The sequence below is a fragment of the Cynocephalus volans genome, chromosome 1 (genome assembly GCF_027409185.1).
Source record: "Cynocephalus volans isolate mCynVol1 chromosome 1, mCynVol1.pri, whole genome shotgun sequence".
NCBI classification, from domain to species: Eukaryota; Metazoa; Chordata; class Mammalia; order Dermoptera; family Cynocephalidae; genus Cynocephalus; species Cynocephalus volans.
Window position 1 is genome coordinate 273,098,708 of NC_084460.1, and position 17,373 is coordinate 273,116,080.

Sequence of the window (17,373 nt, forward strand, 5' to 3'; positions counted from 1 at the left end):
CGTGGCTGCGAGTCAAGCCCGGGACGCGCGCGGCTCTCCCGGGAGGACCAGACCCAGCCCGAGCGGCGGTGCGGCGGGACGCGGGCTCCGAGACGCGCGCCCGACCCCGGGCACCCGGGCGGCCCCCGCTGCGCCTCGGTCCCGGCCACAAGTTTGCCCCGCGCCAGCCAAGTTGGAGCGTCTGGACGCTTCTCCCGGGCTCCGAGAAGACGGTCCCTGCTTCTCGCTCCGGCTGCTCCGGGCATGGCCGGACTGGGGACTTCTGCTCACGTCTGGGGGTGGCTGGTGCTCGGCAGCTGTCTCCTTGTCGGAGCCCAGGTAAGAGCCCGAGTCCCCGGCACCTGCTTCCCGGAGCCGCGGGCGCTCCCAGCGGCGCATCCGCACACGCCCGGCAGGTGCGGCGGGCACCGGGAGCCGCGCAGATGGGCTGGGAGCGCCGGGCTGGGAGCCTGAGGAACTTCCCTGACTCTTACAGCCGTAGTCCCCGTTTGATTCATCCAAGTCATTTTTGTCTGCTGGTATCGCTTTTCAGAAGTTAAACTTGGAGAATCGATTGTGATCACTGGCTGAAAGCATGACGGGCTCTCTCTGCCGCAGAAGCATGTATCGTAAAAGCGAGAGACTGGATAGAATAAAAACATCGTGTTCAGTACGAGCACACCTCAGATGTTCATGTTAACGATAAGTGGGGCTTGTCGTTTTCATGCTGCTAATACCGTTTAGAGATTTTCCTGAGCCATCCTTCACAATGGGGCTTCTTTAGTAATGTGCAAGGTACAATTCATCCGCATGTTTTTTTTTTTTTTTTTGAGTCAAATAAAATGTAGGGTTTGCAGTCAGCTTTTCAGATGAGTTGGAAAGTCGCAGGTGCTGGGGTGGATATTGTGCGATTTAACAGCCCTGAGAATTTAAACTGAATCGTGGTTATTTCTCTCTGGTTCGGTAGGGGGCGCACCTTGACCGTCAAATGATGCCCCCCCGCCCCTTTTTAAAAAATTCTTTCACCGTGAGAAAATTGAGGGATTGGTTTAAATACCAATACTATGTTCTTGGCTTTCAGATGACCAGTTTAAATTTCAATTATTCTAAAAGTGCAGTTTAAAAAAACCTATTTGTCATAGTCATAACTAAATAAGTTAAAACTTAAAAGGGATTTTTAGGAAATAGGTGCCCTTGCTAAATACCGAAACATGACCAGGATGGTTCATGTAGAATTATTCTGTTAAAAAGTCAAGCAATTGTGTGTCATACATTGACTAATAAGATTAGCAATAAACGTTTAAAAGTAAGGAATACTCAAACTGGAAAAAATTCACCAGCTTAACAGAAGGAATGTGAATGCATGGGAAAAAAATCCCAAAGCATTTGGTGATAAATTTCCATGACAATTATAGGACCCCGATAATCTCTAATGTACTTCCTACTTTCTGTCTCATAGGATATTTGGATAATATGCTAAACACCACCACCTCCTTGTATAAGGGATAAATGAACTCTAACCATTTATTTTATTCAGTGTTCTAGATGAGTTTTTCTAAGAAAACAGGGAGATATTATTTAGTTAAATAAAGAAAAAAATCACTATGGGATTATGGATAAAATATTTCCTTTTCCTTTTGCTTTCAATAAAACAGACAGGACACTGAATACTTTTTCTTTAATAACTTTAAACTAGGGTTTCTCAACGTTAGCGCTAATGACATTTTGAGCCATATAATTCTTTGTTCTGGGGAGTTGTCTCATATATTGTAAGATATTTAATAGCATCCGTGTCCTCTCTCTACAGATGCCAGTAGCACCCCCGCAACTGTGATGACCAAAAATGTCACTAGATGTTGCCAAATGTCCTTTGGGAGGCAAAAATCCCTCTTGGTTGAGAATCATTGCTTTCAACTGATTTCCATTTATGTTTATAGATTAAGAATTGAATAAAATCACAATTTGTACTAACATATTACATACATCAATTTTTTTTGGCATTTTAAACAATATCTGAAGTTTAAATTAAAGCGATTTACATTGAAATATCGACACATTTTCTGACTTTCAGTTTCTTTATCTTCAAAAGAGTCATATTTGACTAAAATTCTGTAAATCTTGGCTTTAGGTTATGGTCATTCTCTACTCTGAAATTCCATTGGTTAACTTGGAGATACAATAGAGATTAAAAACATTCTGGATATTACTCCAAGTGCCAGTTGCTGATTAGCTAATAAGTCAGAGCTAATAAGCTCAAGTATGCGAGACAGTATGAAAAATGAGCCTGGCTGTATTTATTTTTTAGAGTACTCAGTTAATAATAGCTAGCTAATACATATATTTAAAAATTATAATATGTTGATACAAGACCAAAGGGAACTTATCAAAGCAGAATGACCTTGTGTAGAATAAATGTTTAGTATTCAATAAACATTGGACTGCATCACAAAATAGATGACATAGACTAGTGCTCATCAATTGTTTTAAAATCTCTGTTGTTTTTGGTTGGTAAAGAGGCTGCCTCTGCTGCAATGCACAGTTTGAAACCTATGCATTTTATACATCATGTCATGATAGAGCCCAGCAATGCATTTCCTAAAGTCGGATTATCACATGGTAGTGGGGACAACTATGTTTAGTATTTTGTTTACTTTGTCAGTGGGTCCTCCTGGTAATAGAATTTGAGGTGGAGTTAGGGGTGCAAGAGGCTTATTGGGGGAGCGGGTAATGCCTGTGAAAGATAAAAAGGCAGGAGGCAGGACTGGATAGGGAGAGCATCAGACCAGCAGGCAAATGTGACAAAGTTTTGGCCAACTCAGTGGACAGCTCTGGGGCAAAGGCTGCCTATCAGAGGAGTCCCATGCTGTGAAGAAAAATGGCCAGGTCCTACTTCTCCTGCCATGCTCAGTTGGCTGGAGGTTGTTTAAAAGATCATTGACTTGGCTGAGAAGCTGAGACAGCTGTTTGAAAGCACTGCCCCTGGAGGCTGTTGGCCAGCTGCATTCCTTACAGATGAATGGTTAGTTCTTTCCCGAAGGACTGTCTCAGCGGTGCCCCTCCATGGCTGCCTCCCCTACAGAATTATTTCAGTTACCTTCTCTAGGCTCTGTGGCCACAGATCGGTGTGGCTCTCAGACAGTGTGTGTGCTGGGAAATGAATGTAAATCCATCACCGTGACTGGAAAGAATTTCTGGAAGCGCATGACGCTGACTGGAAGTATATAAATGCCATCCAGTACCAGGTGTGAGTAGATACCAGGGGGCAGATTTCACGTTCTGGTTGTCACTCACTTCTGTCAGAGTGGAGTCCCTGCACCACCATGACCCCGGAACCTAGGGACCCTGGGAAGCTGCATTCAGATTCCTCCTCTGGGAACACCCAGTGTCCTTGGGCATGAAACTGGATCTCTCTGCTCTTACTCCTTTTCTGTGTGGTGAGGAGGGAAGCTCTACCGACCTTCCAGTATGAAGATTCAGAGTCTACTGGAAAATCAGAAATCTCTTACTGGGTGGGAAAAATGACAATCAGTTGTGATATTTATTTACTTGTAAAGTGTCAAATATTGTGCGAAACACTTTAATCTGTTCTCTTATTTAATTCTCATAGTAACTTTATGAGACAGACACTATAATTATTCACACTTTTATAAATGAGGAAAAGAGGCAAAGAGATGTAGATACCTAAATCACACAGCTAGCAAGTAGGGTAGCTGTGATTTGTACCTTGGAACCCACCCCTCCTACTGGTGCCCTTATTGTGGAGATCAGGTGGACACTGCTTAGCTAAATTGTGTATACACATATGCTCTGTCCCAGCAATATTCACCCCCTAGGTATATATCCCAGGATATTTCTCATACAGGTCTATAATGTTCATTGCAGTAATTCTGTGGTGTTGGAGAATTGGAGGAATCTGAGTGTTCATATGGGGTGTTATGCAGCAATAAAAAGCAACTGATTAAATGTACACAAACCAGCATGGATGAGATCATAAAAACAGGATAAGATATGACACAGAAACAATAAGATATATGATGTAATGCCATTTGTGTGCATTAGAATACATGCATACAAAACAGTAATATGTATTGTGTAAACATATTCAGATAAAAGATGTATGTGTGTGTATCTCACATAAATGCTTGTATATGGGAGGTAGAGAAGTAGGGATATAAAAATAAAAGGTGATAAAAATCATTAAATCAGCAAATCAAGCAAGCCTATAATTTGTATCTCAATCTCTTGTGCTATTTGGAAATAGTGGTGATAATAGATGGTGTTGCTTTGTGTTGCTTCGCCTCCCAAGGATTTGTCACCCCACTTCCCCTGGGTGACAGAAACACAAAGGACTACTCAAAGCCCATCTCTACTGAGCAGTGAGAGGCCCCAAAGTGGCTAATCTCCCTTTGGGATGCTCAAGTGAGAGCCATCCCTTCCTTGGGAAATTAACGCCGAATTGGGGTTCTCTTCCTGCATTTATTTTCCAGACCAGGAAGTTACAGGAAGAGACATAGGTGGGGTTATAGTTTAACAGTATAGGCTGGTAACTTTCAGTGAAACAAGCCAGATGACATTCCAGTAAGGCAATTAACAAAGGCTTGATCTTAGCAAACATTCCTTCCTACAGCAATCTCTCAGTGTCTTTACATAACAATCAGTAACTAGTCTGTCTTTGAGCCAGCAACCTGCTGTGCCACAATCCTTATCTTGCAACAGAGACTTATACCTGAGGGAAATTTCCAGTTATTCGCAAGGTCAATATGTGAAACTGCAAGGCTCTGGAAAACCAGGCCCTGTGAAGAACATATGCTTTTTAGTATATTCCACAACTCCCCCGTTTTATTTATTTAAAAGAAAAGCAAAACTTAAGATCAGGTTGGCATAGTTAAGACAAAAAGCATTTTGTTAAAGCAAAGTTAGTATCAATTAGCATGGCAAGTCCTTTTAATTTACTTCAGGTGAGGACTGATGATGTCATCATCTCAGGGCGGCTGCAGCAGCATCACTCCAGGTGCTGTGACTTGGGTGTAATTACCAATTGTTGAAACTTCGGGAAAGGGATTCTGCCCCATGTCATAGTTGATTCTGAGTTCAGAGAGTTTGTTAATGTTAAAGCTGTCCAGGACATTACTGTTTTAAGAACATCTAGTCTTTTGTAAAAGTTTTGATCAATTACAGGTCTTTTGCTTAAGAATAGAATGTCTCATCCGAGTTACAAACACCCTCTTTAAGGCCAGGAAAATTTAGAGAACTGCTTTTGTAGAGAAGACGTTATTTCCCCCTTGATGATCAAGGCATTCCTCATAAAAGCATTGATGATCAATATCTAGATTGAAAAGGTCTTACTTTTCGTTACATAAATCTCTTGGTGTTGGGAAGGCTCTTTCCCAGGTGGTGATTGAAAGAAGCATCTCGGCTCACTTTCTTTCAGAGATCTGTCCCACGTTGCTGGGAAGACTGTTTCCCAGGTGAAGATTTGTCTGTCCCACGTCGGGGAAAGATGAACAGCAGGATGAAGCAGTTTAGGCCAAGCATAAAAAGAGATCAGCAACTTGGAAATGAGACATGCTATCTTATATCCAAAGTTTTAAATTGTATCCTGTTATACAGAGAGCAAGAGTTAATTTTCATTGAAATTATAAAAATAGCCACATTGCCATAATAATCATAAGAATACTTAAAGTTATTAAATTTTAGGGGATCAAATAGGGAGAAAACAAATGCTTTTATCTCTGTTTTAAATGACATTTTACCAAACCGTTGTTAGTTATAGAGAGCTGAAGAGAGAGGGAGAGTTTTCTTAGATTTGGAAAAACATTAGGAGAATCAGTAGTGTGTTAAAATAAGGAAATTATAAAAACCCATAATTCTTTTAAATTAATTTACCAATTAACTTTCGTTGTTTTGACCTTTGTGAACAATTTCATAAATCCATCAATGTTTTTATTAAAATTTTGGAACTTCAGTTTAAAGCTATGAACTCAAAGTTCGTTGGAAACTGTACCTATCATTTTTTTCAAGAAGTATTTGAAGACATAACATTTTAAAATTATAATTAAACCAAGATTATGACGTGTAGCATTTATGTCAAGACACAGATATATTATGAGACTTACAAGATTTTGGAACACATATCTGTAACACCTTCAGTACGGACAATGCTTTCCCGTATAGTCTAATTTATTAAATAAGCCAATTAGTTCTGATACATCTTTTATATATCCTTTGAGAAACTCCAGGGCCCTTGGAATTTTTCAAAGTTACTTTAACATTTCAGAATTTAGTGTTGGAAAGCTGTGTTAAATAACAAAAGGCTTGAAACATTTAGTTGAATAAGATCACAAATTACTACAAAAGAAAAAACCAAAGTGACAAAGGGTTTCAAAGGCAGAGAGCACAAGAACTTATCATGAAATAAATTTCTTAAACCAGTTATCTAAGGGACAAAGAAAACCTTTTACAACTTTGCATTAACAGCAGTTTAGTAAAAAGACCTTTAGTAATCTTGTTTGATTAGTAAACCCAGTCAGTGATGTGTGCTGATAAGAACATTTTTATACATTCAGGTTAGTAAATAGGTGTCCATTTATCAGAGCAAATTACAGAAAGCCCAGTTTTAGTTTTAGCTATATTTACCAAATACATATTTATGGTTTCCTCAGCCAAAAACTTGGTGTATTAGATTTATATCCTCATCAGATAATGCTAACTAAGGCTTATGTGATATTTGGCATAGGTTTCTTTTTACTAGCCATTTTAGGTCCCAGGTTTCCACTTGGCGTTTGGAGCCATGTGGAATCCAGAGAGGTAGAGGGTAGTATTCACTATCTATGTCTAAAAGATACTGCTTCTCCCAGCATGGCCAGGAGGCAGAGCTGAGATAACGAGGAGACAAAATGACCTAGAGACAGATTTAGGTAAAAGGTTTGAATCAAATTTTGAAAATATATTTACCAAAACTTTAGAAGATTTAAGTCACGTGAACTTGAAAAGTATACTTATTTATTTAATGAGTGTGCATTAATTATAAGGCAATTTGGTACCTTGCACATAAAACAATTACACAAACAGACATGAACATATTGACATAACATACAGCTTACACACGCATATATGCAGACATAAACAACAAGAACAAACAAGGATCTTATAGGTTTTGTTTAAAATGTAATAGAAAGCTCACTAGTAAAAAGGACCGTCAGGTTTAGATTGTGTTTTTCCAAAAGACTTATTGGTGAGGCCTCACCTGTCCTTAAAGAACGCAAGATAACAAGTTTACATTGTAAAGCAAAGTATGCAAACCTTTTCAAGAAGATGCAGAGAAGATTTTCTTCCTTTAAGAAGATAGCATAGAATTCTACCAATAGGATTTTGTGAAGAAATACGTAGATGAGACTAGAAGAAAATTTAGAAGTTTGTTTAAGATAACCAGTTTGAGACCATCTAGTCAAACAGGTAGATCTTAGTCTAGTTTTTGTTTCTAAAGTGAGTTACTGAGCTCAAGAGCTGAGCCACCAATCAGAGATGAAACCATTTGACTCTTGAGGTTTTTAGGAGAAGAGCAGTAGACCCAAAAGGGGTCTGGTTGGAGCCATGGCTGCTTTTCTTCTTAAAAATCTCCAGAGTCTTCAGAGAAAAAGAGTAGCACATGCAGTGCAGTTAAGAAAAGAACCACTGCTTTTAAGAGAGGAGAGAAGCATTGTGCAGATAAGCAAGAAAAACATGCTCAAACAATACCAACACTGTAAAGAAACATTAACTTTTTAAAATTTAGATTGTCCAATTTAAAATTTTCTCAGTCACTGGCAAAGATTTTTTTATCCTTTTTTGGTGACATATACCTGTCTTAGTTTTTTGTTAAGGTCTTGGATAGGTCTCAGAGTGACTTGACATAGATTCCTAGTTGTTAGGTGGGAAGCCTTAACGAGACCCATTGCATAAATAACCAGTGAACAATTTGTTTCCAAATTTTTATGTGAAGGCTCCCTTCCTTGAGGTATCAAGGACATGGTTGTTTAATATGCACTAACAGTTTAACAAGCTGCCATTCCGTTACTTACAGCCTGCTGCTTTAAGGAGACACTGGAGTTGTAATATATGTTCAGTCTCCCCTTTTGTTAACGAATAATCCATATTTTAAAAGTAAAGAAAACAAAAAAATGTCTCTGGGGTTGAAAAAGCCTAACTTTGACCTGCCGCAGGCGTGCAGTTGCTAATCGAAAGCCAACTGTGATTCTCTTACCGAGATGGGTTTCCCTTATTAGGGACTCCCTTGCTGGGATGAACGGACGTCCTATTCCTCTCTAATGCTTGGCAGGGCAGTCTCTGATCCATGGAGAACGTCCTCACATGGGGCACCATTTTGTTGCTTGCATTGCTTCGCCCCCCAAAGATTTGTCACCCCACTTCTTCTGGGTGACAGAGACACAAAGGATTACTCAAAGCCCATCTCTACTGAGCAGTGAGAGGCCCCAAAGTGGCTAATCTCCCTTTGGGATGCTCAAGCAAGAGCCATCCTTTCCTTGGGAAATTAATGCCGAATTGGGGTTCTCTTCCTACATTTATTTTCCAGACCAGGAAGTTACAGGAAGAGACATAGGTGGGGTTATAGTTTAACAGTATAGGCTGGTAACTTTCAATGAAACAAGCCAGATGACATTCCAGTAAGGCAATTAACAAAAGCTTGATCTTAGCAAACATTCCTTCCTACAGCAATCTCTCAGTGTCTTTACAAAACAATCAGTAACTAGTCTGTCTTTGAGCCAGCAACCTGCTGTGCCACAATCCTTATCTTGCAACAGAGACTTATACCTGAGGGAAGTTTCCAGTTATTCGCAAGGTCAATATTTGAAACTGCAAGGCTTTGGAAAACCAGGCCCTGTGAAGTACATATGTTTTTTAGTATATTCCACAAGATGGAACTACCAACAAGCCATTACTGGTAGATTTAGGAATGAGGTTAGTCTTAGGACATAGGCAGCCTTTTCCAAGGTAGTAAACTAGGGGACTGCCCTTAGCACAATCAAACTGAAACTTGACTGTTGATTCTATCTATATTGTGTTATTGCCACAAGCACTATCGTAGATAAAGGGTCCGATAGCTGGTTTGCTCTCCTTCTTTCCTGTTGACAGCCAGGACTGTTTCCATTTGTCCTTGTGTCCTTGCAGGGTGGGCTGCTTGGTGGCTGCATTCACTGTGGGTTGTCTTGTGAGCTCCCAGAAGGAGCGAGATGGAAGGGAGCCAGATGTTGCTTTTTCCTGGCAATGCACAGAGAGTAGATTTTATTTTCCCAGAACTTCCTCCGTTCTTTGTGAATGAAAATAGAACATTTCCAGCCAACATTCATGCATTCCATTTATTTTCCTGTCTTGAACTTCAGTTGGTCTTGTCATCTTCTAGACCTGTCCTTGCTAGTTTCATCTCTTCTCTGGATTAATCTTCAATTTTTTAAATAGCTATTCATCTTTTTGAGTCTCCATTTCCTCCACTGTAAAATGTGAGCAATAATGGGATTTACTCAGAATGTGAGAGCCTTGAATTTTGGAAAATACAAACAAAAGTCTTCAGGTGTCTGATGATAAAAATGTCAGGTCTTTCCTCTTCTTCTATTAGTGGATTAATCACATCCTTTTTCATGGAATGATTATTAGATTGAGATGTTTCCTAAACATTATTGGAGCCACTGAAGTCTTTTAAATGTAGTGTGTGTGTGTGTGCGTGTGTGTGTGTGTGTGTGTGTGTGTGTGTGTGTGTGTGTGTGAGAGAGAGAGAGAGAGAGAGAGAGAGAGAGAGAGAGAGAGAGAGAGAAGAGAGAGAGAGAGAGAATTTTGAGGCTATTCCTTGTGCCGGCAAATCTCTTTTATTCCTTATGGCTTCTCCTTTAGGATCCATCATCTTCCTGATAGCAATTGTACATTTAATTCACAGTACTGATAGCTATTTAAATAAATATTACATTTATTTGTTTGTTCATTTATTTATTTATTGGCAGCAGGCTGGTACAAAGATCTGAACCCTTGACCTTGGCATTATCAGCATCATGCTCTAACCAAGTGAGTTAACCAGCCAGCCCTCATATTACATTTATTAATATGAGTACTTGATTAACATCTATCCCCCTCTGAAAAGATTCTTTTTAAAAAATTTTTATTTTGGGCTGAGCCCGTGGCGCATTCGGGAGAGTGCGGCGCTGGGAGTGCGGTGACGCTCCCACCGCGGGTTCGGATCCTATACAGGAATGGCTGGTGCACTCATTGGCTGAGTGCCCATCACGAAAAAAGACAAAAAAAAAAAATTTGTTTTATTTTGTCAATATACAATGTGGTTGATTATTGTGGCCCATCACTGAAACCTCCCTCCCTCCTCCCTCTCCCCTCTCCCACCCAACAATGTCCTTTCTGTTTGCTTGCCATATCAACTTCAAGGAATTGTAGTTGTTATATCTTCTTCCCCCCCACCCCAGTTTTTCTTTTTGTGTGTGTGTGTGTGTGTGAATTTATTTATTTATTTTTAGCTCCCACCAATAAGTGAGAACATGTGGTATTTCTCTTTCTGTGCCTGACTTGTTTCACTTAATATAATTCTCTCAAGGTCCATCCATGTTGTTGCAAATGGCAGTATTTCATTCGTTTTTATAGCTGAGTACTATTCCATTGTGTAGATATACCACATTTTCCATATCCACTCATCCGATGATGGACATTTGGGCTGGTTCCAACTCTTGGCTATTGTAAAGAGTGCTGCGATGAACATTGGGGAACAGGTATACCTTCGACTTGATGATTTCCATTCCTCTGGGTATATTCCCAGCAGTGGGATAGCTGGGTCATATGGTAGATCTATCTGCAATTGTTTGAGGAACCTCCATACCATTTTCCATAGAGGCTGCACCATTTTTCAGTCCCACCAACAATATATGAGAGTTCCTTTTTCTCCGCAACCTCGCCAGCATTTATCGTTCAGAGTTTTTTGGATTTTAGCCATCCTAACTGGGGTGAGATGGTATCTCAGTGTGGTTTTGATTTGCATTTCCTGGAAACTGAGTGATGTTGAGCATTTTTTCATATGTCTGTTGGCCATTTGGATATCTTCCTTAGAGAAATGCCTGCTTAGCTCTTTTGCCCATTTTTTAATTGGGTTGCTTGTTTTTTTCTTGTAAAGTTGTTTGAGTTCCTTGTATATTCTGGATATTAATCCTTTGTCAGATGTATATTTTGCAAATATTTTCTCCCACTCTGTTGGTTGTCTTTTAACCTGTTAATTGTTTCTTTTGCTGTGCAAAAGCTCTTTAGTTTGATATAATCCCATTTGTTTATTTTTCCTTTGGTTGCCCGTGCTTTTGGGGTTGTATTCATGAAGTCTGTGTCCAGTCCTATTTCCTGTCTGAAAAGATTCTGAAGACAGAGCAACTAATCAGAAGGTACCTGCAGAAGCCCTGGTAATCACTGGTGTGTCCTTGTAGAAGTTGAGATGCAAGGAAGTAGATGGATTCAAGAGATATTTAGAAGATATATTCAATTACAGGAAGAGTGGATTGGGGCAGGTTTAATGAGTTATGTTTTTAGATAAGGTAGGTGAGCATGAGATATTTACTATATAGTTGGATATTGGATTATGGATCTTAAGAAAAGCTCTGAAGCAAAGGTCTTAAAGAAAAGGTCTTTAACATCACTGTGTAGAGAATCCCTGAAATCACATGTGTAATATTCCCAATGGGATTATACTGGAATTAAAAGAGCTGGCCAACTAGTTTAAGTAGAGGCATGCAGATTGTTTTCCTATGAGATTACTGCTAGATTGTAAATTCACAGGGGAAAGAGATTATGTAATAAACCATTTGGAACTCCTTGTGACAATCTGCATAGTGGCTTTGGGTGGTAGATTCTACATAAATGTTTGAATAAGCTAATTTGTATTTCTTTCATTCCAAGAAAATTTTATCTTCTTTGATCCCATGTGGAACTCAAGTCTCTAATCATTTGCTCCTGATTTAACTTGAAAAAGGCTACTCTATTCTGAAGGGCAGAGGCGGCTGCCCTGGGTATACCTGATGCAATAGAACCTGCATCTGGTCACAGAGATGCAAAGAGGGATGAATGCTGCTCCTAAAGAAACTCTCTGAGAGAGTCTGATGTTGGTAATGACAAATAAGCAGGCTAACTGCTGGCTTTAGCAGTTATTCCACTGGTTGATGGAATTTCACACATTCTCAAAGAAAGTAAATCATAGCTTTCTGGGGTGGGAGGGAACTTTACAAAATGGTTAAAATTAGAGAGTTTGATATCAGAACTGAATTTCGAGTCTGTGTCCTACTCTCTAGCTGTACTTAATATCTCAAAAAATTAGTTTCTTCATTTGAAAAATGTAGGTGAACTAATACCAAATTCATTGCTCTGGTGTGTGGATTATATGAAAATCTCGCGAGAAGCAATTAACATAGTGTACTGCCTATGACAGAGTTTGCTCATTGTGTTAGCCATTGTTGTCATCGTCCTCATTGTCATCACCATTGTTATCATAATTTCTATTACATTTTCTAATTAGTTATTGCTACTATAGAGAATTTCTATTATTTTTATTTATTGATTTATACCTGCCAAGTTTACTACTGAATGGTAACAGTTTTCTCTAATATCTGTACCTGTTATTTCTTTTTATTGTTTGTCTTATATTGTACTAGCTAGAACTCCCAATATAACATTATTTATTTTTATTTTATCTTCATTATTTAAGAAAATTTTTTTCCAATATAACATTAAATGGTAGTATTAATTGTGGGCATCTTTTCTCCCTTCTTGCTGCAATGGGACTGCCTTTAGAGATTTATCATTAAACATGAGATATTTGCTCTAGTGTTTAACAAATGTAACACCATTCCTAATTTTGTTAAGTTATTAAATGTAAGGCTAGGGCCGAGCCGTGGCGCAGTTGGGAGAGTGCGGCGCTGGGAGCGCAGTGACACTCCTGCTGCGGGTTCGGATCCTATATAGGAATGGCCGGTGCACTCACTGGCTGAGTGCCGTTCACGAAAAAGAAAAAAAAAAAAAATGTAAGGCTAATATTCAAGTTTTGAATTACAACATGTATGATTTTTATTTTAAAGTCATAAATAATATATTATCTTTTAAAAAATAGGTCATAGTAGTTATATTGCTCTTTTGCCACAGATTCTGGGTTACTTGAGGGCAAGAACTGATTCTAAATTATTTTTCCACGATGTATAGTATCCAGATTTTGGTCATTAAATATTGGTATTTGCATGATAATAAGTAGAAAGGCTATTGTGTATTGCTACTTGAATTAGCAAATAAGTAAAATACTCTTATTAGTAATAAGATACAGATTGATAACAAATTAAAATATTTAGCAAACAAACAAAAAATGTTTAATACTCTCTGGCCAAATATTTAGGTGACAAGATTGGGATGGACTTACATGTGTCACTAAAGTTCCTGAAGGTAAACTTCTGCCTCTCTTTTATAAAACCATTTGCATCAAATTGCAAACTGCGTGAAATTTCCTACATGAGAATAATTTATACTGCTTGTCACTTTCCTTATTTGTATAATCAGGCTAGCTTTATTTTCAGTGAGACAACATTTTTGTTATTTTTAAAAATAGATTTCTTTCTGAGAGCAAAGATTGTTTAACAATGCATTTAAACCACTTTTGTGGGCATAAGATATGTCTGAGCTTGCATGTCCTTCTGCCTACACTACTAGAGAAAGTGCTTTCAGGAAGGCACTCATGCATATAGTGAGTGCCAAGGTGGAAAGTCTCTCAACATATATTCTAACATCTTATTTCTTAGATGAATAAAATCCCTAATACAATATCCAGAAGCTTTTGGTAGTCATGTAAGAAAAACGTAAGCACAATTTTCATATTGATTGAGTTTAGAGATCTCTAAAAGCTGGAAGAAACTTTGAGTAGACTTGTGGGGCTTTCCTGCAGCCTGAAAAATGTTTTTAAAAATCAATCCTAAAAACGCAGCATACTTCTATTTTCTACCAGATTGGTACTATATTAGTAGTGGCAATTTGTTTGTGAGTATATTGAATTTTTTACCACTCTAGAACTATAATGTACTTTCTGACCTACTCATGGGCCAGATCCATGGCTTGGATTTCTTTGATATCTATCTTCTGACATTGTGTCTATCGATAGTGTCTCGCTTATGGTAAGTTTCAACAAATGATCGTAGATATGCTCAACACTCCTCACTGCTAAACCAGCGCAATCTGTGGAATAAGGAGATGACTGGCTAAAGGCTTTTCTGTGAACATAAAGAGGAACCCTTAATTAAAATCTTCTTCCCTAGCTCTTTTCATTTTCAAGTTAATAACATTGCATTGAACTACTAAGTATTATATTTATCGTGCAGGCTCTTAGGCTGACTAAGTCATGGCCTATCCTCCAAAGAGCTGCCACTTAGAGGAAGAGACCGATTGCCAACAATGCAAAGATGAGCTCTTTGCCTCTGCTCTTGACTTCCATCCCACTTCCTGCAGGAGCTGTTAATTTTCCTTTTCCTAATGTGTCTTGTCTGCCTTTTACTTTCATATTTGTTCAGTGTAGGTCGTATATCTTCAACTAGAGATGGAAAAGCCTACCTGTTCTTCGCAAAAGTTTTCTCATGTTCAGCGTTTTTTTCTTTTTGCTCCTCTGTGTTTATCTTTATCAAATATATTTAGACAGTGATACAAGTATAGACGATGATAATAGAAATAATAATAGGCCACATTTATACAATGTTTGTTACATAAAAAGGACTTCAGTACTCTATATGCATTATTTTCTTTGATCCTCACAACAGCCTTATGAGGAAGGTGAATGAGCATTTTGATTGCTTCCCCAATATCCTTCCATTTCTTACCAATTATTTACCAAAAAAGGGCAAATGGTAGAGTAAAGACACACTGTGACAAAGGTGCAAAACCCAAACCCCCCACCCTCATGGAGTTTGCATCCTCTCATCCTCTGGAAGCCTGCCCTTCCTGTGAATACAGATATATGTGCCAAGAAATTTCTCCGTGTTACCCAGTTAAATATATTGTTGGCAAAAGTTTGAAACAAAATAAGGTTTGCTTTTTGATTATATAGATTCAGGAAAACAAAGAATGCTTTACCTAACCAAAAACCAAACAATCAACAACTCACGACAATTCAACTCAGCCAGTATTTTGAGGGTCTTTCGTGTGCCAGACACTATGGTAATCACTGGAAATACAAATACGATGAAACACATGCCCACGTTTTCAGAAACATCATGTTCAGCATTTTTAGAAATGTTTCCAAATTTGAATTAATGTTTAATACAACCTTTGAGTGATGATGGTTCCTTTAGGAGGGAAATCAACTTAACAAACATCTTATTTTGAGCTGCTACCTCTTGTGTCTTCTCCCCTTCATCTGGCCAAAAGTTTGTCTGTCAAATTACATTGATCTCTGACAGTCTTGTCAAAGATAACTGTGTTTTCTTTGCCCTCACCAGGGTAGGTTTTTTGTGGCCTCCGGTAACACCACACAAGCCTCTTACTCTTTCAGAAACCCTTTATTGTTCCCAGATCTGTTGATTAAATCGCTCAATACATCTTGCTTCTTCTTACTTTTTTTTTCTCCGTGTTCTTCACTCAACTGAGAACATTTTCTTCTTGGCCTCCTGTTTTTCACCCATAAAGCTAGCTGTTGTCTGATGGGCAGCCACATCTTTCTACGAGAAATTAGGGAAACCAAGGTTTAGTTCTAGTATTCACTCCTTTTTTGAAAGGCTGTGGAAAGTTGTTTAATTTACATGTTCTCACAGGAATTTTCCTTTATGATCTCAATATACATGGATAATTGCTTTAGCTAATGAGTGCACAGAGTTTCTACTATGTGAAAATGCACTTTATAGGTGGTGGACCTTATGAATGGTGATTTTACTTCATTACTTTTGCTCGAAGTTGGCCTCCTCATGGCTGATGTATAGGGACCACACTACTTTTTCCAGTCTCTACTCTTTCCCAAGATCGCACAGCTGTGCTGCATGACAGATGTGTTGTCCGGGGCGGTGATACTAGTTGGAGATGGATAGAACATGGGCCACTGTCGCTGTTAATGTGCAGATCTGTAATTTGGCTGGCAGCCTGATTTTCTGTAATCTCAGACTCTAGTTGCCAAACTGCTTGAAGGAAATGATCTTCGTGATGTTTTGTCGTGTCCAGTAACAGGTCAATGCTGTTTTGATAGTTTTGTCTGCTTTCATTGCCGTATGAAATGAACTCCATCCTAGAGCAGTGCTTCTAATGAATAAGCTTGAATGACAGCGGTAGTGCTGTGTGAGAATGTTGTACTGGGAGACAGGAGACCTGGCTGGTGGTCCATGTTTTACTATAAATTACCTGGGTGGCCAGAGACAAGTGGCTAAACTGTGGGTCTCATTTCTTCATGTGTAAAGACGATAAGATTTTGAGCTCTAAAATACTAGGGATTCAGATTTTTTAAGGTTATCAGTACAGTGTTGGTTTTAAAAAGAACTTTTTTGCAGTATGTATATAAACATAATAGGAGTCCAAGACGAAAAGTGCCCACATTCCGATTTAGTCTCTATGTGCATATTCAATTAATACATACTTTAAATAGTCTTAAATGAAATTTTGTATATTACATTTTCACTCTACATTATACGGTGCATGTTTTCCATCTTCCTACAACTATTTTCCTTTTTTATACCCTCCTTCTCCTCCCCTCTCACCACAGTCCCCACTCCCCAGTCCACTCAGATAATGATGTGTCCTTATGGCCCTTTCTCCATAGCTCATTTGATCACAGAAACTATAAACATATACATAGTTGTTTCACTCTTGTTTGTTTAACAAGTGACCCCAAAACACACACGCACATACATATGCACACCCCCGAATGTTTGTAAAAAATGTAAAAGACTGGTAATTTAAAGTCATTAAATTATATTAATGAGCAGAGAGCCACTGTTTTGGATCTTGAAACAGTTGTCCCCTTTTCTTCCTGGAATGTCATATCTCAACATGTGCTGCTATGTGAGGTTAGTATAACAATTTCAGACACAGTTACAGAAAAGTAATTATTACAGAATTTCTAAGAACCAACAAAATCAGTTGGCAGCATCTGGAAACAATCAAGTGTCACTGACATGTAGAAAGAAAAATCAGGCTTTAAGGACTGAGGGTATCCAGAAGAAGCTGTACTCAGGAACCGTAAAGTGAGTTACTTCAAAATGGAATTTGAATTCTGGTATGATTTCAATAGTGCAAGATCTACACGGAAATATTCCTGTGTTCAAGATTATTTTTATAATATTTTTGAAAACTGTTGACATGGGGAATGTAAAATATTGATTAAATTGAACATGCATTATTTTCACATTTCTTTGG

At 38.6% G+C, this 17,373-nt stretch overlaps 1 protein-coding gene across 1 annotated transcript in view; it reads left to right on the plus strand.

The window, feature by feature from the left end:
- The first annotated feature begins 243 nt into the window (after window positions 1-243).
- PTH2R (parathyroid hormone 2 receptor) overlaps window positions 244-17,373 on the plus strand; it is a 103,382-nt gene continuing 86,252 nt past the window's right edge. Inside the window, exon 1 of the mRNA XM_063077591.1 lies at window positions 244-318. Within this exon, the coding sequence (XP_062933661.1) occupies window positions 244-318 (75 nt within the window). The remainder of the gene's footprint in view (window positions 319-17,373) is intronic.